The sequence below is a fragment of the Chiloscyllium punctatum genome, chromosome 7, assembly GCF_047496795.1.
Source record: "Chiloscyllium punctatum isolate Juve2018m chromosome 7, sChiPun1.3, whole genome shotgun sequence".
Classification (NCBI taxonomy): Eukaryota; Metazoa; Chordata; class Chondrichthyes; order Orectolobiformes; family Hemiscylliidae; genus Chiloscyllium; species Chiloscyllium punctatum.
In genome coordinates, this window is record NC_092745.1 from 95,445,752 (window position 1) to 95,468,930 (window position 23,179).

At 36.9% G+C, this 23,179-nt stretch overlaps 1 protein-coding gene across 4 annotated transcripts in view; it reads left to right on the top strand.

The window, feature by feature from the left end:
* Positions 1-9,913: 9,913 nt before the first annotated feature.
* plpp3 (phospholipid phosphatase 3) overlaps positions 9,914-23,179 on the top strand; it is a 145,279-nt gene continuing 132,013 nt past the window's right edge. For 2 of the 4 annotated variants that reach the window (XR_011961161.1, XM_072574372.1), the window contains exon 1: positions 9,914-10,450. Coding sequence is in view for 3 of the 4 variants with exons in the window: in XM_072574372.1 (XP_072430473.1) it covers positions 10,324-10,450 (127 nt within the window). In the remaining variant the exon portion in view is untranslated. The remainder of the gene's footprint in view (positions 10,451-23,179) is intronic. The other 2 variants (XM_072574373.1, XM_072574371.1) reach the window with 2 other exon arrangements.

A 23,179-nucleotide genomic window follows, 5' to 3' on the forward strand; every position in this document is an offset into this window, starting at 1 on the left:
CCATCACTGATTCAGTATTTATTGCCCATCCCTGGTTTCCTTTGGATACAACTGAGTAGCTTGTTAGGCCATTTCAGGGGGTGGGGTAAGAGTCAACCACATTTCTGTGGGTCTGGAGTAATGTGTAGGCCAGCCCAGAGAAGTTTGGGATGTACCTTATATTAAAGGGCCTTTGTGAACCAGGTGAGTTTTTTTTTTGTTTGATATGATTTGATGGTTGTCATTCGACTTATTTAGATTTTTAAAATTAAATTCAAATTCTACCATCCCTGGAGCATCAGAAGTTGAGGGGTGACTTTCTAAAAGTTTTGATTATTAGTATAGCAACAACATCAATTGGCCACTGCTCCCCTTAAATGGGGGAAGAAAAGCTTGATATTCTTGTCTTAGCCCCTAAAATGATTCAGGTGGCCCTGGCCTTGACTTGTATGCTGTGAAGTCACCTCAACCAGAAAAATTGTCTTGCTCTTGCTTGGAGGAAGATGACAAACTTTTAATTAGGAAAGTTGGCAAGTATTTCACAGGCCCACAATTCTCTGGGAAAACATTGGTGAATGTTGAATGCAGGGAAACTTAAGAATCATACACTGAAAATTGGTCCACTGTTCTGTTGCTGTTTGTATTAAAATAGGGCCACACTGGAAAATAATTGGGGAGGAACTCATCTAAGCAAATTTTACCTCTATATAGTTTATAACTGACCCCTGATCCTCTTTACACTATTCGTTTGAAACAACTGTTCTACCCGAAAGTAGTTTTGTCCTCTCACTATATAGATCAAATCACTTCTAAATCTACACTTCATTCTAAAATATAAAGACCCAGTTCCTTTGAATTTGTACAGTTAATTAAGTTGCTTTAAATTAGGAATTAAATTTATGGCCTTTTCTTAATTTGGTCCCTGGCGCTGTGCCGCAGCAGTGCTGCTATCGAAAATTATATTTCAATTTAACATCAAAGAACAAAGATCCTCCAAACCTCTGCTGCCATATTTTGCCCTTCCATATCTCTATTCCCTTTCCAATATTTGTCCAGGTGTTTCTTGGATGCTGCTGATGTCTGCTTCCACCACCTCATCTGGCAACGCATTCTAGACACTCACCACTATCCACCCTCGCACCTTGAACTGGTGTCCTCCAGTAATTGACCCTTCCACCCTGAGAAAAAGACTCATATTTTCCACTATATCTATGCCATTTACAATCTTTTAAACTTTTTTTTAAGATTGCGTCTCAACCTCCTGCGTTCAAGTGAAAACAAACCCAGTATAACCAACCTTTCTTCATAGTTAAAACTCCGCCCGTACCAGGCAGCATCTTGGTAAACCTTTTCTGTACCCACTCCAAAGCATCCACATCCTGCTGTTGGTGTGATAACCAGAGCTGTATGCAGTTCTGTATGCAAAGACTTGCACAAACATCAACTCGGCCTATTAAAACACCTCATATGAAATGAATCATATAGTAACTGTACTCAGTAACTTATACTCAGTAATATCCCACAAAAGAGAATGTGGCAAATTTCCTTGATTTTGTCACAAGTTACCCAGTGAGGTATACAGTCATTCAATCCTTCTTTACTATATGCTAGGTTGTATTAGTTGTAAAATAATGTGAATTTCAAAAATGAGAAAAAGCTAAAATTTAAGATGTGATTGTTTACAATCTGTCATTGCATCACTGATGTCACAGCCCTGCCAGTGGAATGTTCATCTGAGGTTGAGTGTTGACTCAATAGGCTGTGAATACCCTGTTCCCTCACTAGGGATTCTGATTCTATTTTGCTTAAACTTTGCAGTCTTCCTGCTGTAAAATTGTTTTTATTAAGAATAATATTTTCAAAAAGTGTAGTTTTCAGTGTCTAAATAGTGAACTGGAAGTATATTTGGAACATTAGCTTCTATTAAATGAGAATTTAAAAGTCATTGAGAGTAGATAGTGAGGACTGTAGATGGTGGAGATGTCACAGTTGATAAAGTATGACATTGGAAAAAGCGCAGCAGGTCAGGCAGCATCAGAGGAGCAAGACAGTCAACTTTTCGGGCATGACTCTTTGTCAGGACTGAGGAGGGGAATGGGGCTGAGAAATAAATAGGGGGAGGTGGGAAAGGTGGGAGGTGATAGTGATCGGTTGGTGGGAAGTGTGGAGTGGATAGGTGGAAAGAAAAATGGACAGGTAAGACCGGTCAAGAGGACGGAGCTGAGTCAGAGGGTTCAATCTGAGATGGGATGGGGGAGGGAAGATTTGGAAACTGGTGAATTCAATGTTGAATTGAGTCTTTGAGGGTACAAAGTATTATTCCCCTTTCTCAACAGTAGAGGGTGCTCCTGAATCGTGATTATTGGACTGAATACGTGTCCAATATTAGCTTCAGAAGAATGTTCTGACTTTGACAAGACTTTACAGTACGTAATATCGATAGAAGATAGCATACCAATGTAAAATACATTTCATCTCCATTATTACTTTTGTGAAGGTCTTTGAAAGCTATCACATGTAAGATGCTATTGAAGTGTAGATAAATCCAAAAAGCACCACTCTAATCTCGAATTTTAATAGGTCAACAAGCAGCTTCTTGAAAAGATATTGTTTGAAGTGAAATGAGTTGGAAGACTAAATTCAAAAGACTAATCAAATGTTTGACATTCATAGATCATCTTTCTTTATAACTGATACTAGATGTGTTCATTGCAAATAAACAGAAATAATAATTTCTGAACCACTTGTCAGAGCAGTTTACATTAGTGATCTGATGACAGATTGCATCACCAGTCAAAACTTAAAACTTTATTTTTATATAGCTAAAGGATTTCTGACATAATAGTTCTTTCGAAAGTTTTCATCATGTGATCTCCATATTTGCCGGATGGTACAATCAATAATCTTGCCCTTTCACATTTGTGGCCTAGTTGAATCAGACCTGATCATGAGGTTTCAGGTAACATTAAGTATGAAAGTCCAGTTAAAGAGATTTAAACATGTTAGCTGAATCCCAGAAATTTTGTTAAAACTTCTAATTTATTCAAACCTAATTACTTCTAATCATAAATATTACTTTGAATTGTTTCTTGGAGTTAAAAAATCTCAAATTTCAGAGCCTCTTGAGATTAACAGTTATGCAGGGCCTTGGGATAGAAATAAGTATGTCATTGATCATAGTTGATGAACAGCTCTTTGGTGTGTATTTCTTACAGGGGTAGATAACTTGCTATTCTTTCTCTATGCTGTGAATACTGATTTTTAGGAAAATCAAATTTATTTTAAGCATGTTTTCATGATTTGTCTGAGTGATATGCACTATTTATATGAATAACCTAATTGAAATGCTGAAGAATATTGACTTCTATCAGAAATCTATCCTGCTCTGCCTTTATTGTGGTCACATGGTAGCAGTTGTGAACAAATTCACCTTTCATTTAAAGTGCAAATCTGCCAGCATAGATGCATACTCTTAAGTTTTACGATTTGTGAACCATTCACATGTGCTCAGTACATATACACAACATATTTATAGGATTTGAAAAAAATGTTGAAGGCCAAAATATTTCAGCTGTTACTATGTTCTCAGCTTTTATCCAACATACAAAGCATTGTAATAGATTAGTACATCAGAAATTGCCATTGATAATTTTTATGACACAGTAACAAACACAACCCTGGACTAAAGCTCATTAAATTTCTTGGAGTTACAGAAATCAGAATAATGTATGCACTTTCTACAATATATCATCAGTGTAAAGTAATAAAATTATAATCGATTACTTCAGTTTTATACAGGCAGAGGGAGCAGTGAGACAATTAAACTGTGAGACAATAAGTTGAGTTTAATAATTTATTTTTTCAAGATAATTTGTGAGTTGGCCACTCAGATCCAATTTATGCAGCAGGACTTTATTACTTTGTTTTTCTTTAATTGTTGAGGATATGATAGATAATGATATGTCACACACCTTTTCTCTTTTGAGACTCTCTTGAGTCTTTTAATGTTAGGAATAGGAATTTATTCTTAGATTGTTAATTTGTTTCTTCACTGGCCAATGAAATTTATCTTTCAGCTGGTATTTCTTTACCAAGAACTAATAGTAACATTGTGTGTATTTTATGCTAAATCAAGATGAGTAATGTTACTGATATGTAATGGAAAATGTTTTTAAGGCTGGTATCCATTTTCAGCATCAAATACTTCCAGATTCGATAAAGAATAGATTGAACAGAGGGTCAGACTGAATCTAATCTGCCTGATTTTTGATCACTGAGTATAGATAGCATCATAATTTCAATTGTCTGTTACTTCCAGTGAGGTTGTAAATACATTTTTGTCCTGAATTTGTTTAAAATTGTGATAGCAGACAAAGAGTACATTCATAAATGCACTAACACTGTCGCATAGTACACAAAGAATTAATATCTCAGTTTACTTTAATTCCAACTGCAGATATGTCCTCTTGGACCAGCGTTGACATTCCCATTTCCTATTTTGGATATCGTTTAAGTTTTTTTGTAAACTGTCAGTTTAGGACTAACTGCAGTGGTGCACACATTTTCATTGTGTGTAAAGAATGGCTGAACCTATTACCACTTAAAACCTTATCAGATAATAGTTATAACTTTTTACTCCATCAATTGGATAGATTTGATTTCAGATGTTAAAGTACTCTCTGTGATCTATCATTAATCAGCTTCTAGCACTCTTTGCTATAAAATTAGGAAGTGTGGGCTCAAATCCCACTTGGGAACCTGAGCCCTTAAACTAGTCTGGAACTCTAAAGAAGTGTTGATTCATCAGAGATGCTATCTTTTGGATAAAATGTTAACCACTTGTGCCTTTGTAATTGGAAATTGTATAGTCCAGTCAGATTATTGAAGAACAGGGAATTTTTCTCGTCATAGAGATGTACAGCATGGAAACAGACCCTTCGGTCCAACCCGTCCATGCCGACCAGATATCCCAACTCAATCTAGTCCCACCTGCCAGCACCCGGCCCATATCCCTCCAAACCCTTCCTATTCATATACCCATCCAAATGCCTCTTAAATGTTGAAATTGTACCAGCCTCCACCACATCCTCTGGCAGCTCATTCCATACACATACCACCCTCTGCATGAAAAAAGTTGCCCCTTAGGTCTCTTTTATATCTTTCCCCTCTCACCCTAACCCTATGCCCTCTAGTTCTGGACTCCCCGACCCCAGGGAAAAGACTTTGCCTGTTTACCCTATCCATGCCTCTCAATTTTGTAAACCTCTATAAGGACACCCCTTAGCCTCCGACGCTCCAGGGAAAACAGCCCCAGCCTGTTCAGCCTCTCCCTGTAGCTCAGATCCTCCAACCCTGGCAACATCCATGTAAATCTTTTCTGAACCCTTTCAAGTTTCACAACATTTTTCCAATAGGAAGGAGACCAGAATTGCTGTCCTGATCAACATTCTGCTATAACTAACAAAAGATTTGCTATTCATTGATCTCGCTCATCTGATTTTGTCATGTACAAGATAGCTGTTTTGTTTGCCAACACTGATCAAAATCATTTTCTCTGAAGTGTTTTGAGTCACTTATGAAAGATATGAGAAAATGCTAACGAAAATGTATTTCTTTTTACCATCTCGTCCCTGGCTCTTTGGTTTTGCACAACCACTGAATAAACAAAGTGTAAAAAGTCCAGTTCCTCAGTTATTGGGAACTTTGAGTTATCATGCCAAGAGTGAGTCAAGAAGCAAATCAAGTATAATACAGGTTGTGAATTTCAGTAAATACCTTGGTGTTTTATTCAATTCACCTTTCAACGCAAGGAGAAATGTTGATGAACTTTTCCTTCTAATTCTGTACCCTGCTGTAATTTTTTAATGATCTATGGCTGGATTAGCTTCCTTGACAGAAGTGTGTTTCATATTCAGTGCTTATTTTCATGTTTATCTACTGTGTTCTTATGTTGGCACAAAATATTAATTTCCTGTAAAGCTGCATTTCCAAAAAATTCTAATTTAGTAGTTAACTCCCACCATGGCCTGGGGAAACTAAGATGGCTATTCATAAAGGACATTGCATTTGAGTTCATAACATCTTCCAGAATCAGTGAAGCTCAAGTTCAGGAAATGATTTGACAACTATTTCAAAGATTAAATAGTTTTCATCCCCTATTGCAAGCTATAGCCAACATGTACTTGAAGAAAGCATAGCTAAATTAGAGTCATTTTCAGTCAAAATTTAAAAAAGAAACTTGGGTATTATGCATATTGTGCTTTTTATGCATAGGAAAGTATTGTAATCTGTTTACAGATTAGAGGATAAAGATGGTCACTAAGCAATAGAGAAAGAAAGTTAGAACATTTATATATGCCTTTTACAGATCTGAGGCTCTTCATTAGGCTACCCCTAAGTGTTTTACAGCCCAGTAAGTACATTTGAAGTACAGCCATAGTTTCACTGAAAACAAACACAGTAGACATAAGGCAAGATGTTGACTGAAGGATAAGTATTGCCCACCTGCCCCAGAGAAGGTTCCCTTGCTTTTCAGATAGCACCATAGACATACACCAGGTCATTAGATAATACAAACATGGACTTCCTATTGCCAACAAGCATGGACACTCCTATACACCTGTCTACTGTGAAGGACCATGTAATCAGAGCTGATGAGTCAATAAGAACAAAAAAGGGGTGGGGTTTAAAGCTGACCTCGCAAGACTGAGTCGCAGGCAGTGGATCAGTGCAATCTGGAGAGAGCCTGCCGTCACTGAGCTACAGTGGAGAGCATGCAAATAAAGAATTGAAAGTGGAAATGATTCAATATGCTGAGGCAAGTACAGGAATGACGATGATTTGGAGATTGCTACATGTGAGGATATGAACCATGACATTCTATATGACTCCCTTTGGCAGAGGCAGTGAGAAATTGTCCTTGAGGTGATAAGGCAAAAATAGGATTTTGACTGTTAAGGAAGTGGGAGAAAGTGAGGACTGCAAATGCTGGCGATCAGAGCTGAAAATGTGTTGCTGGAAAAGTGCAGCAGGTCAGGCAGCATCCAAGGAGCAGGAGAATCGATGTTTCGGGCAGGAGCCCTTCAGATTCCTGAAGAAGGGCTCATGCCCAAAACGTCGATTCTCCGGCTGTTAAGGAACTGACACGGGTTGGTGATGCTTAAAGTCAAAAAGGTTATATGTAAATAAGATAGAATACTGCTATTAACAAAAATCTGTTTTTGGAAGAGCAGCATCTAAAGTTCCATTAAATTTAGATTAGATTCCCTACAGCATGGAAACAGGCCATTCAGCCCAACAATTCCACACAGACCCTCCAAAGAGTAACCCACCCAGGGCCATTCCCTGACCCTATTTTTACCCCAACTAATGCGCCTAACACTACAGGCAATTTAAACATGGCTAATTCCGCTGACTTGCACATCTTTGTGGTTGTAGGAGGAAACTGGAGAACCCAGAGGAAACCCATGCAGACACAGGGAGAGTGTGCAAACTCTGCACAGACAGTTGCCTGAGGCTGAAATTGGACCCAGGTCCCTGCGCTGTGAGGCAGCAGTACTAACCACTAAGCCATTGTGTCACTCGTTTACTTATAGCATTTTGAAAAAGATGCAATATTCGGATAAAAGTGTCATTAGTATTCAGACAACTGGTGCTTTACCCATTATGTATGTTCTGGAAATACATTTGAACAAGCTGTAAATTCAATCTTTACTGCAAATTGAGTTTCTATTTCACCTGAAGTGGGACCTTTGAAAAGTCAGAAGAAAATAATGTGAAATTTAGGGAACACAGCAACTTTTGAATTAAAATGCAATTTCACTTTTAAGAATTACCCTGGATAATCCTTTATTAATGTAAATTGTTAGCATTTTGGGTATTTCTGGGAAAGGCCGCACATTCCAACAAACTGTCATTAAGTCTACTCTGCTGGCTTACCTCAACCCCTCTTCAACCACTCCACCACTTGAAGCTGTTATTTCTGTTGTAACAGACCTTCCTATTGGAATACTTACCCTGATTTCCTCCATCTAATTACTTTCTTTACTTTCAAAAGCTTTTGAGACATTTCACTTTCATATTGTTTGCACTCTATTTTCTGTATCCTTTCTGTTGTATGGAGGTCTGCGGGTTAGGATTGTGTGATAATTACTGCTCATTGTGATGATGTCGTGAGGATCTAGTGAGAGATTAAAGTAGGAAATTACTGCCGGTTTACTCAACCAGACTCTTGTTAGACCAGAAAATAGTTACCCTCACACATATTAGACCACTTCAGCTCTTAAAGAACCCACAACTTAAGGTGGCAACACATACACTTTCTGATTTGGATTTGCTTTTCTTCTGTGCAAAGTGCGGTAATGTTTTTTTCCTCATGTGAGTAACTGCTGGATACTCAGAGGTAGGTCTTGGGCAGCCAGTGGCAAAGCCAAATAAAATTGCATTTTGCATAAAATGCAAGAAGAATAGAAAAAAGTAATCAAAAAACAAATTCTCAGTGACTAAAAATCTCGTTGCCTAAAACCGTTCAAAATTCATGCTAATCCATCACCGGTCCAAAGGCAGGAACTTATCTATGAGGGAGAAGAACATCCCAAAATGGAATTTCATGTCTATCCATGATTCTAGAAGACAGAATAAATTGGTGTTACTCCATTGTTATGTCAAAATGTCACAGGAAATTCATGTTTTTCCATTTCTTATTGGCATAAGGGTGTCATTGGCTGGGTCAATACTTATTGTGCATCAGTAGTTATCCTGGAGAAGGTGGTATTGAGCTACCTTCTTCAACTGTTGGGTTACCTACTGTGCTGTGAGGGAGTTTTGACCAAGTGACATTGTTGGAATGCTACTGTACTTCCAACTTAGAAAGATATATGGCTTTGAGAGGAACTTGCAGATTGTAGTGTTCCCAAGCATCTATTGCCTTTGTCTTAGGAGGTGATGGGTTTGGAATGTACGTTAAGAGCTTTGCTGATTTGCTGCACTGCATGGTGTAGATGGTAAACATTGCTGGAAGAAGTCAAGCCTGCAGATGCTAGAGAGTTAGAGTTAAAAAGTGTGGCCTTGGAGTACTCCCAGTAAATTTAAATCTTTTTACTTGCAGTTTTAAAGTGATATTTGAAATCAGTAGGTCTGAACTTTTAAATGTGTTGAATCATAGTGAGAGTAGTGAATCAGTGGCTACTGCTGATAAAACTGGAGAATGGATACTTAATCCTAAATTCACTCTAATAATAACTGATATGTAATTTAAACAAACAGCACAGTCGGTCAGGCAGCATCTGAGGAGCAGCAGAATCAACTTTGACATAAGCCCTTCATTAGGAACGTGGAGGGGGAAAGGGGAGCTGAGAGATAAAGAGGAGGGTGAGGGTGGGGCTTGGGGGAAGGCAATAGGTGGATGTAGGTGAGAGACATTGCGACCAATCTACATATGTGGTGAAGGGGGGTGAATGGTGAAGGTGGAAAATAGGGTGTCGATCAACAAGCCTTGTCATGGATGGTATTGAACTTCTTGAGCATTGTTGGAGTAGCACTCATCCAGGCAAGTGAGGAGTATTCAGTTACACTCCTGACTTGTGCTTCTAATAACTCATGGGCAATCCTGTTTCTGAAAAGTTCTAATATCTTGTATAAAGCGCACCAATACTTTGGAGTTTCAAAGCACAGGTATTGTCCTTATCAGAAAGAAATGTACTCATTGGAGACTTTTACATCTCCGTGAAGTTTGGATGTACGGACAGTACGCTCTTGTTATGATAAATACATCCTACATAAATATAATTTAATAGTTTTCATAAACAATTGGAAATCGGCTCTTACCACTTAAATATTTTCTGGCAGCACTGGGGGCGCTCTAAGCCTGATTGAGGGGAAGCGATGTGTTTAGAAATCTGTAGGAAATTGTAATCATCATCAGGAAGGGGGCTGAGACTGAGTGGCAACTTATCCAAGTGGGTTACGTTGAAGAGCAGTTCAGGAATAAAACAGGAGTCCAAAGCTTTTGCAAACACACGAAAGAAAGGAACCACATTCAACACATTAGTGCAGCGTTGTATTGTGTCCGCAAAGGGATTGTTTTTTTAAAGCGAAACCTCTTCATTCATTCATTTATCAGATACAAAAGAGGGTCATAAATTTGTTACTTTCACAAATTCCTTAGTTTACACATTCCACAGCCAACTTTTCCTTTCTGGACGAAGTTTTGGGCTGAAGTTGCTGAAACAAAAGTACGGAGTGTAGGAATAGGTGGAACGTCCGGGATAGGAATACCGTAGGCGAGAGACTCTTTAAAAAAGTTATTTAAACATTTCAACTGCGGATTTTACAACGGTCCCACACATGCAGAGCTACAAATACGACAAAGCTATGCCTGCCGACAACCGAAATGGTGGGAATTCAACTCTGAATAATAAGGATCACAAGAAAGTCATGTTAATCTGCTTGGATCTGTTTTGCTTACTTCTCGGTGAGTGCATTTTAGAAGCAACTATATTGCAAGTAGTACTCCATGCCATGTTGTGTTTACATATTGTCAGGGCCAGGCAGGAGGTGTTGCCACTGTTCTCTAAATGTTGCTACAAAGTAAATCAAATAATTTTTTCGAAAATGATAAAACTAGCTGAGTTTAAACTCGATTTAACCACTGGCTCACGCGAAAATGCATTGCACATGTACTCGTGATCTATTAAATTTATATAGATGCTTTTTTCACATTTGACCGATGCTTCACTCACAAGTCATCGATTTTATGAGAACTAGTATAAGCACATGCCCTCTTAAAGGGGCAACAGAAACCACTAGAGTGTTTTACACAGTGAGGTTTTACATTTGATAGTTTAATTTGCCCTTTTCGAATTTGTGGGCATCCTTTGTAGACTGCTATGCACCTCCTTTATAAACACAGACCCGATATCTGCATTTGTAGTCATACCTATGCAGAATTGAATCGTGCAGTACACCCAAAACAGATGTGACCCCGTGTCATTGTGTATTCAGGCATGGTGTTTATAAACTCCATATTCTATATTTTATAAAGAGTCAAAGAGGAATCGGTAGGAATAAATATGGTTAAAATTCCAGATATATTCACAAATCCAAGTTTAACCCTTTCGGAAGATGGCATTATTTCATAAAGTAGCATCATTACAATTGCTAACGACACTTTATCTGGATACTTGTGTGATTGTACTAAGATGGCAAGATGTAGTTGAGATTTAAAGACAATATGCTACTATTACCAGGTTACCATATATAACTTTGCCAAGCTACCATGAGCTCTGATTATTTTGCCTACAGCCAATCAGACATTTTACGTGAATGTCTAAATTTGGATGATTCCTTTCTCTGATAGTTCATCACGAAATGTAGAACATCAGTGAGAAATCGTGGTGAAACAGTAAAGTTGACTTTGAACTATAATAATATTTGGCTCTTTAAACTGCTATATGACCACATAGTGCCTGAATCTAAATATTGACTGCTGAATAAGAGGGAACTGACTTTAACAAATAGTAATATTCTAACTTTTAAACCTACATACGAACTCCCAATAAATTCAAATCTCTTTACTCGCAGTTTTAAAGTGTTATTTGAAATCAGTAGGTCTGAACTTTTAAAAGTGTTTGAATCCTAGTGAGAGCAGTGAATCAGTGGCTACTGCTGATAAAACTGGAGAATGGATACTTAATCCTAAATTCACTATAATAATAATTGACATGTAATTTAAACAAACAGCTCTATCTGTACTGCTAATACATATACTGTCATACAAAGCAACATGAAGTTCCTGATTATAAGCATATTTTAGCAATTTTGTGAATGGTGTAGCCAGACTATGGATCTACATTAAACAACACGTTCCCCCCCCCCCCCCCCCCCCGATCCAAACTCCTGTTACACGTTTACTATAATTACACTCTATTACGTTTCTAAACCTAGTCAGAGTCTGGCGGGTACTACCATGCTTCTTGTGTTTTGATGTTGTTTGGATTTTTGTATGGTTAGTACAATAAGCCAAACATTTTATTTAATTTTGAAGCCTGTAGGTTTGTAGTACAACAATTGCAGGGGTATGATTTGTAAATAGAAATCTGGGATGATGAGCAGTAATTTTTGTAAACTGCAATCAATTAGTAGTCTGATGTGCAAATTGTACTACTTGAACACTTATTTGAGATTGGAGAGCAACCAAGAACATCTGTTTATGAAAATGTTGCTTTTGGTGTGTCAACCTTTTGAACTTACACCATCAAGTAGGGGGCTCTAATGGCACAGTGGTAGTGTTTCGGTCTCTGGACCAGAAGTCCACCCTGCTCCACAGGTGTGTCAATAGCATGTCTGAACAGGTTGGTAAAAAATATTTTGCATTTGATTAACTTGCCATCAAGTAGTACAGTGTTTTGCAGAGGCCTTTGCTGGTGGCTTTGGATGGTGTTTTACCACAACAATTAGTTTGTTCCCACAAAATTTCAATTGGAAATTAAAAGCAAAAACCTCTGTCTTGGGAACCATCTCTGCGTATGTATAATTCATTTGCTGTCACTCATTATTTGTTGTGATCGGTTTTTGTGATTAGGCAATTACTTATCTTTTTTCCCATGATGCAATCCTTGTTATGGAGGGCTGACTAGAAATAGAGTTGCCAGATAACTTATCAGTTCGCAGTCTCCAATAGTATAACTCTAGCTGTTTAACTGTTGAGGGGAGGTGGGGGAGGAAAAGAGAGAGAGAGAGAGACACACACACACACACACACACACACACATACTATAAACATAAATTTTAACAAAATTATAAGCATATAGGAGCTTGATATTGAGGCACTGTATGGGTCCAGTTCTGCATTAGTGCGTAATGAAGCCATTTAAATTGGGTAAGTGCTCTCAGGTATACCTACCATAATACTTAATGAGATAGAGCAAAGGATCAACAAATATATACAGATTGAAAGATTTGCTTTAATGTAGTTATGACAAAGTTGTTTCTCTTTGTTCTTGGAAGGACCAAGTTTTGTTGCTGTGATAAGCGGAAACTATTTCTTTTATCTTGTGCTTTAACTGGTGGTACTCAAAGTAAACGTTTTTAAAGATCTCTTTACAGAAAGGATTGGGAAAAGGTCTCACAACTTTAATTTATAATTTCTATTCAAATTATTACTGTTTGATTTCTCATGATGGCGCGTTAATGTTCTAACTTCTAACACAAAACAATTCATGGGTAAGATTGTCACTGAGAGCCAGTGATTTGTCCTTAAAGGAAATATTACTTAATATTCATTGCCCAACTGAAAGGGACAGTATAGCTGTGAAAATCTAAAATAATACTATTTGTCTTTAAACATAGTGCAGTCGTTTTCATCACTTTGCTATCATTGAGGTCACACTGTCAAATACTTAGATGTGGATTTTGTGTGGTGTCTACTTAGCATCAATCACTCATCTGATGGGATAATGTGAAACATTTTTTCAGTCAAGTTCATTATACTCTATATTCCATTGAGTGAATTTTATCAAAACCAGAAATGTTTTGCATAAAGTGTAGGTTATTAGTCTTGCAAACATAATATCAGAAACTGAGGGTATTTACTCAGACGACTGCATTGCTATGGCACCTCATCATTCTCATGTAATCAGACTCTCTTATCAAATCAGAAATTCCTCTCACCAATCAATCCAATGGCTTGATGCCATCGGATTTCTCCATGTGTTAACCAAAAGTTCTGGGAAAGTGAGGCTAGAATTGGTATGCGGCTGCTAGCAGTGTACTTGAGGCTGTCATGTGGATATCTTTACACAGAAATAGCCACACCGGTAATAGAAAAACTGTTTTAACTACTGTATTGCTATCTGAAGCTTCTTCCAATTTCATTAAATGATACAACTATTCGTAAGAATTCTGTCAAGTAGCTAGCATTTTTTTGAATCGAGGGACCAGACAGGAAAGAAGAATTAAAGCTGCAATTCGATCAGCAATGATCTTACTGAGTGGTACAACAGGCTCGAGGGGCCACATTTACTTTTCATACTTCTGATGATCGTTTAATTTGGGACTTATTGCTTTTGAAAAAGGTATATGGAGGAAAAAGCTCCTCAATAACTATTTAGTTATCTTTTCACTAATTCTGATATATACAGAGCTAAGGCTTCATGAGCCTTTCAAATCCATTTCACATGAAGATGGCAGTTTTTATCTTAAATTTGGATCCAGCAATTCCTAATAACATTAAATGAAGGGCAACCTCAAAAGTCTTTTGGTGACCAACTTTTGGCCAAAAGTTAACTCATCCTGGTGCGAATCTTCAACTGTTTGTTTGTTTTATTAAATATTCTGCTTCTGACCTTTACTATAAATCACTAGCAAAACTGATATGCTTATTATAAGTTTGATACTGACACCACGTTGAGCAGACTATAAATTAGTTTCTAATGTGAAAGACCCTGAATATGTTAAGCAGTAAAGCTTTCCAGCTGTGGTATGCTTAGGAGTAATGACAGCTGAAGTCATACATATCAATTACTCTATTCATTAGTCTAATTTCACCGTAATATGTTAGCAGAAGTGAAAAATGGAGTAACAGTAGTGAAGCTGATAGTGCATAATGACATGATTCACTATTACAGGTGGCAGTGGTACTCTGTAAATGCTATTCAGAAAAGCTTGATCACCTGAAAACGTGATGGTATGAATAGCTTAAATGTAAGCAATTATTTCATATTTATTCTAGTTCTTCCGTATGTCTTGCCTGTACTCAACATATCTTTTTCCAGGTATCTTATCGATAACTCTTAGAAATCTCAATGTGAAACAGAAGAAAAAGTGAACAGTTGAGCCCCTTGAGCCTGCTGTACCATTCAATAAGATCATGGTTGATCTGCTTGTGTTTTGAATTTCACATTCTTATCTAATCCTGATAATCCTAGATTTCCCTGCCTAACAAAAATTCATCCACACAAACATAGATAATGCTGGACAAACTCAGCAGGTCTGACAGCATCTTTAGAGGAGTCATTACCAGACTTGAAGCATTAACTCTGTTTTTTCTATCTCCGCAGATGCAACCAGACCATGTGAGTTTCTCCTGAATTATCTGTTTGTTTCAGATTTCCAGCACTCACAGTATTTTGCCTTTGTTAAAATCTGTCCATCTCTGTCTTCAAAATGTACAATGACCCTAGTTTATGCCATTGAGGTGGAGAGTTCGAAAGTCACAACTGTTTTCAAGATAAATATTTTTCTCTCATCTCCATTCTGAAAGGGCAACTCCTCGTTTTTAAATAGTGCTAGCTAGTTTTGGACTGATCCACAAGAAAAAAAGTCTTTTTCACATCCCCCTTGTCAAGGTTATTCAGGATCTTATCCATTTTAGTTAAATCACCACTCATTCTTCTAAACTCCAATGGTAGCAAGTCCGTTCTGTCTAAACTATTCTCATAAAACAACTCATTCAGCTATAATCCATGTACCAATCTCGTAGATATTTTCTGAACTGTCTCTATTTACATCCTTCCATAAATAATGAGACTAAAACTGCACACAGTACTTGAGTCAGCGTCTCACTGATAGCCCTATATAACTGAAACAACATCTTTTATGTTCAATTCTTCATAATGAAAGGTAGCCTTTTTGATTACATGCTGTACCTGTATTCCAACTTTTTGTGACTAATACACCAGAACACTTAATGCCCTCTGCACCTCAAATTCTGCAATCCTTCTCCATTTAAGAAATATTCTATTTTCTTCATTATTCTTGTCAAAGTAAACAATTTGACAATTTTCCACATTTCACTCCACATCTTAGATTTTTTGCCTACTTAGTCAACCTATATCCATTTGCAACCTCATTGTGACTTCTTCATATTGTACTTTCTTACCTACCTTGGTGTCATTTGTGATCATGCCTTCATAACGCTCATCTAAGTCACTAATGTACATTTTAAAAATTTGAAGCCCCAGCTCCTGAGGAACTCCACTTGTCATATCCTGTCAAATGGATGAAAACCCGTTTATGTATACTTGCTGTCTTCTGCCAGCTAGACAATCTTCTATCCATGCTAGTATGTTATCACCTACACTGTGAGCTTTTATTTTCTGTAATAACCTTTGATGTGGTACAAATCGATGTATTAAATGCCCTTTGAAAATCTAAGTACATCACAGGTTCCCCACTCTCCAGAACATGTTAGTCCTTCAAAGAACTCTGAAAGATTGGTTAAGTATGATTCCTCCTTGACAAAACCATGCTAACTCTCCCTTATTATTTTGAGTTTTTCTAAGTGCACAAATATAATCTCTTTAATGATCAGTTCTAACACGTTTGCCATGGAAGACATGAAGTCAGTTAGCTGATGGATTCCTGTTTTCTGCCTCGTCCCTCTTTGACTAAAGGGATAATATTTGTTGCTCTCTGGCCTGATGGAAATTTTCCTGAATTTATGGAATTTTAAAACATTAACACCATTACATCTGATATTTTATAGAAACAATCAGACACTCGGATAAAGTCCACCTGACCTAGAAACTTTATTGGTTTGCTGTGTAGCACCTCTCTTGTGATTGTAATTTCACTAAGTTACTCTCTCCTTTCCAAGCTGTGGTTCCCAACTATGACTGGAATGTTGTTCGTATCGTCTACATTGAAGATAGAAACAAAATTTCATCTGCCAATTCTTTTTTATTCACTATTAACACCACGTTGTTACTCTCTAGACAAACATTCATTTTACTTCCTCTTTTCCTTTTTAAATATGTATAGAAACTCTTGCTATCAGTTTTTACATTCCTAGCTAGCTTCCTCTCATACTCTGATTTTTTTTTTCCTTCCGATTAACCTTTGAGTTATTCTCTGTCATTCTTTATATTCTGGTCAATCATCTGACCTGTGCAGTTTGTTACATTTTTGGACAATTATGTGCTTTTTTCCTTAAGTTTGAAACTTTCTCAAACTCCTTTAGTTAACCATGGATGGTGGGTACTCTCTTTAGACTTAAACATGCTGTCCCTTTAGCATGAACACTCCATATTTCTTTGTCTGAGGTTGTGGATATGGTTGAGGGATTTGGTGGGGAGGCCACATAGGGGTGCTTCATATGTGGATACCTAAGCTTTAACAATGTTTATGCCAAGTTTTGAATCGGGACCTTTCTCATGTGAGGCAGACAGCAGTATCACTACACCACAGAAACATAGCACAACATAGCTTCCAAAAGTCAAAAGGTGAAAGGGAACTGAACAAATTTTGTTGAGTTTGTTTTTACTTTTATTAATCCCTCACCGCTGAGTGACTGTCCATGACATAGGAACTGGATTCAAAAAAGACACTGAACCTGATAGTACAAGAAAGATAAATTAAGTATCCTGGTATTAGTCTGGCTGTGTATAAATCTTCTCACCAATTTCCTTAAGTCAATTCCCATTAGCAGTCCATTATCATTTACTGGAATCTGTTTGAGACAATCAGAATAAGATAATTTAATTGGTGCAAGGGTGTTTTAAATCTATATTAAAAAAAACTTTGGGAATTTAGGAGACATTTCTTTAGTTGGAATGGTTAGAATGAGGAACTTGTTACCACATTGAGTAGTTCAGACAAATAATGTTGATGCAGTTAGGGGAAACTAGCTAAGCACATGGAGATAGGAATATAAGTTTAGATTAATAGGAGTCAGATGAAAAATAGAGGAGAGAAGCTTGTGTAGAGCATAAATATTTGCATGAACCTATGGGAGCAAAAGGCTTTTTTATGTTGTAAATTATTTATAATACTTTCTAATTTTGTAAAAGGAGAGTAACATCAACTTCATATTACTATTTGTTGCATAAAAATGCATTTTCAGTGTTACAGATTCAATATACGACATGGATTCCAGTAGAAATTATACCTGCAGAAAGAATTTTCATAGAATTTTTTGAGGTTTGTCACAAAAATGTCACATAATTGTTACATTATAAATGGATGCATTAAGCTTCAGTTACACAAAATGATGGAAAAACTCAGCAGTTCTGGCAGAATCTGTGAAGACAGAAGAAGTTAACATTTCAAGTCCAGCATGTCTCCTCTTCACCAGATTTGGAAACGTTAACTCGGTTATTGTCTACATAGACGCTGCCAGACTTGCTGAGTTTCTCCCAGCGTTCTCTGTTTATTTCAGATTGCCAGTATTTGTAACATTTTGCTTTTATTCAAATAAAGTTCAGTGACTATTACAAGCACAAAAATCTAATTTTGAAGTCACCTATTTCCAGCACAACTTAAATTTAATTGTGAAACATGTAAAATACTTTTGCAAAGGTGCACATTTCTGATATTCTTTCTGTACAAGAAGTGTGAAATTAATTGGTGAATGCTTCTTATTCCATATTGTCTGTGGTCTCAGCCCTTTGGGTCGAGTCTGGAATTATTTTGATAAGGTTCTTCACAATGGTGGTTACAGTTAATAACATTACTTTGGCAGTAAAATGCAGCCTGTCTTCCTCTGAAGTGCAAAACTGTATTGCCTGGACAATTGCTGTAGAGATCAGAACTAATTAGTGAGTAATTGATCAACTTTTTTTTGCAGAAACTGATACTTGGATGCTGCCTGAACTGGTGTGCTCTTCCAGCACCACTAATCCAGAATTCTAGGGACCTGTCAATTGCTTAGCAGTCCCAATTGGCTTGCATTAAACACTGAAACACTATCTCTCACTTCTCTTGTTATTTCTCTGAGACACTAGAGGCAGTCTAATGTTGTAAAGTTCCATACTAATCAATAACACCAGGTTGGTTTCTATCAAATATTGATGGGATTTCAAAAGGCTGAAAGTACATGTTGAATATATCTGTCTACTTTTTCTAAGAGCGCAGCTCTGAAATAAATGTCACTTTGTTACGTATTGCCAAAAATTGTGCAGAACTTTTCCATTAATTTTGCATGGGTGAGTCTGAATCTTCAAAGTTTACAATTTTTTAAAAAATCATAGAAATATTGCTAATTTTAAAACTAAAAAGCAGTCTCTTAAGGTATTGGTTTCCAGCAAAGTTTGATTTATAGGCAACTGTGGGAACAGAATCCTTTTGGATGTTTAAGGCTGAGATAGATTCTTCTTCAGCAGAGGAATCAAGTTTTATGGGAAAAGGGCAGGAAAGAGAATGTGAGGAATGTCAGGTCAGCCATGATTCTGTTGAATGGTGGAGTAGACTTGAGGGGCCAAAAGGCTTCCTCCTGTTCTTATTTCTTATGGTCTTGTTATGTAAGTACAAAAGAAAGAGGCTTTGTTGAATCATGTTGAAAAACCACAACAATTCTGGATAATGTGTTGTCAGTTGATTAAGTTTTGGTTTTTTTAAATACCTGAACTGTTTGATCATTTGACAGTGTCCCTCTCCTCAGGAATTACTTGTCCTGTAAACTCAGGTTCCATTTCAGGATTGGGGTGCATAACAGAGGCTGATACTTCACTGCAACACAAAAAAAAAGTTGTAATGTTGGAAGTGCAATTGAGATGTTAAGTTAAAGCTTTGCATAAATATTTAACTGAGATCATAGGACATTTCAGAAATATTCTAGATTACATTCCTTTCTGAAACAATATTACGGAAAATGGTTTAATGCTAATCAATTTTAATGGTTGTTTCTGAGGCCTGTTATTTGGAATTTGCCATATTTGCTTCCATAGCAGCAATGAATGAACTTTAAAAATAAATTATTGTCATTTAAGTGCTTTGAGATGCATTGAAGATATAAGATACTTTTTTAAAAATTAGTTAGCTCATTTATCTTAAAATTCTAAAAATCTGTGCAAGAAATCCTTTCAAACTCTGCAGAGATTAGACATCTCTCCTGGTGTGGTAAGTCAAATCACCATTGCAGCTGCTGATCGATGGAACACACACCAAGGTCATAGGAAGATCTCAAATATTCTTTGTCAAGATATGACCATGCTATTAGGAATCAAAGCTTTTTTTTAAAATAAAGCAATATTCGAGTCATCCTGCAAATATCCAAAAGTGTTGCAAAGAATAGTTTGAGTCTTCACTGGGTTAAGAAAGGTTCAACTTGTTTTTGAGTTGATTGTATGTTTGTGAATAGGGTTTTTGAAAGATTTCAAAGACCGTAAGATCTATATGGATGGTTACAGATAATGATGCATTTATGAGAACGAAAGTGTAGGTTTCTTATGCAATTAGGAGGGCCTCTCATGTCAAATTCAATTATGTATGAAAGCCTGATTGTTTTTGACAGTCTCTGAGTTACTGATTGCTCTGCTTATTAGCAAATTGTTTTGGAATAGCCTTTTTCTATATTTTCTATGCTCATTAGTACACTCTGATGATTTACATTTGCCTGCATGTAAAAATAATACTTTTTGTATTAAAGGCATTTATGTCCTATTCCCATACTTTCAGTTATAATTGTGAGTTGCAAACTAATCCAATTAGATTGGAGTCCAGAGCAGACCTCTTCTAGTACATAGCCTTGTTTGACTAACACACTTAAATTGCTGTTGCAGTTTTGATGATATTGCAAGTTAAATTAGCATTTCGATAGAAGAGACCAGATTTTCATCTAAGTATGGAGGTACATTCTAGTGTGTGAATAGTTATATTTGACAATTTTTGCAAAGAAATCCAATTTGCCCTTCCATTCCTTATTTCACAATATTTACCTCTGTGTCCCATCTTTTCTTTGGGAATACCCAGTGTGCAAAATGCATTGATTCCCTGTTTGAAATGAGGGCAAAAACTGGATTTCCTCTAACATATAATTTTTGTTCAGTGGTGCAGACCTATTGAAGCCCATCAAAAAGCATACTTAGTTTGACAGTTCATGAAGAAAAATGAAAGCCTGTAGAGGATTCAGAAATGTTCTGAAAGGAAAATGTAAAATCTTTTATTGTAATGAATTTGGGTCTAAGATAGGCTGGATGAGAAGCAAAACCAACCAGAGTCTTCAGGCTTAAACTTCATAGTAAAACAATTTGTTTTTCCTTAAAACTAAATATTGCTCTACATGGTAATCATAAATAAACCAGATCTGATCTTCTAGTTGCATTAGATAAAGGTTAATCTACCTTCTGAGTGTATTTATATCATAGTGCTCTCTAGACTCTCCAGAATTCTAGTCTAGTGTAATCCCATCAATTGTAATGGACTGGTGTGGTGTAACTCTGCCCACACTGTGCTATTTATGCTCAATGTGGTGTAGCTCAATGACATTGTCATACAATATAGGCACTTAAAGGATCACATCTTTTTCTCCTTGGGTTTTTTGATCCAGTATCAGTGAAAGTTTGAATTTGGGATTTTCTTTGCTTGTTAGAGGTTTAATGGTTTTCCAAGTTTTAATGGTGTTCTTTTAATTTTATCATACTCTGATATGCTTCTGTTCTTTCTTTCTATCATCATCATAAATAAAGAATACATGCAGGCAAAGTAAAATGAAATAGTAAAATGTGATGTGTAATGGAGTACTGAAGCTGGAAATAAAATCACAAAGTGAAAGTTATGTACTAGGAAGTGAAATCTTTGACAGATGGGAAGAAACAGATAACAACAGACACTGGCTACAAACAATCCTGAGTCTGGTGAAAACCTGGTCCAATTTTCTATAAGTACTTTTGTGAGACAGTTATTAGAATGACTATCAAAGTAATCACTCATGATCTAATGACTTACCACACAAATGAATATCTCTACTCCAAGTTTATGGACAATTGAATAGTAGATGGGAATGTGTGTTATAAGAGGCTTCAACAGGATTTGGACAGCCTGGGTAGGTGGGCAAGAACGCAGATTAAAATGTGGATAAGTATTTGGTTAGGGCAAAACAGAAATACAGAGATTTTTCTTAAAAGGTGAGAGATCAGAAAGTATTGATGTCCAAAAGGGCCTATAGTGTTGTTCACAAATCCCTGAAAACTAACATGCAGATACAGCAAGCAATTCAGTTCTATTGATCTAGTTAGAATGCACCTGGAATGTTGTTTCGATCACCTTGAGAAGGAAGGATCTATTTGCAATAGAGAGATTCCAGTACAGGTTCACCAGACTGATTCCTGGGATGATGAGATTAGCCAAGAGGAGAGATTGAGGAGAATGGAGCTGTGTTGTCTGGGATTCAGAAGAATGAGAGGCTGGGGGTGGGGAGTCCATAACTAAGTCTCAGACTGAGGGAAAAGCCATTTAGGACTGAAGTGAGGAGAAATGGTTGTGGATCTTTGGAGATCTCTAGTGCAAAGGACTGTAGGAACCCACTCATTAAGTTCAAGACAGAGATTGCCAGATGGATCTAATTAATAATGACATGAAGGGGATAGCATGGGTAAATATGTTGAGTTAGAAGATCAGTCATGATCTAATTAAATACAGAACAGGCTCAAAAGGGATAGAATGGCTTACTCCTGTTCCTATATGCTCCCCAGCTGGTTAAATAGCATCTGTAGTATTGATGGAAATAACCTGGAATATTGTGTACAGTTTTAATCACCTTGAGAAGGAAAGATCTATTTGCAATAGACATGTGGTTAAGTATCTTCAGACTTATTGTTTAAGGTATATAGACTGAAGGAGATGGCTTGTCTTTTTCACAGAGGTCCGATATCCTTTGTAGTGCCTGCTGCACAGATTTTATTGTTGGTTAAAAATTTTCAGTGCAGAATCTGATGGATCGTCTGTAGAAAAAACAATTATTGCTGATGATATTTGTTTGCCACTGACTGTGAAATGCAAACCATCATTATATTTAGATTAACTATTCTTTTTCTATTAATTAATCAGTTTTGAATCACTGATATGTCTGTCATTAAACATAATCAGTCAATCAAATTTGCATCTGTTAGTCTATCTGGATGGCTTGTGGTGAGCCAGCAGGGATAAGCAAATTAGAATGACCCTGTACAATAGCCCCACTATCTTGGAGATTAAGAGTTCAGATTGCTGGACCCTATCACGGAATACTACGGCTTTAATGATTTAACTTGACTGCAATTAAAGTGGCTGCGAGACTCTTTTCCTTTTCACCATCCACTCTATTGCAAGGTATAATTTTTTTTCTCTCTTTCAAGCAAAAGCAAAGTTTAAATTTCTGCAACATTGCTTAATTCAGCCTTTCAATAACTGCTGTTGATTTTTGCCATGCCAGTTCTCTGCTTCTCTCCCTTTCCTTTTCTCCCAGAAAACCTGAAGTCCCCCTTCTCCTTGCTGTCAATCATAGCAG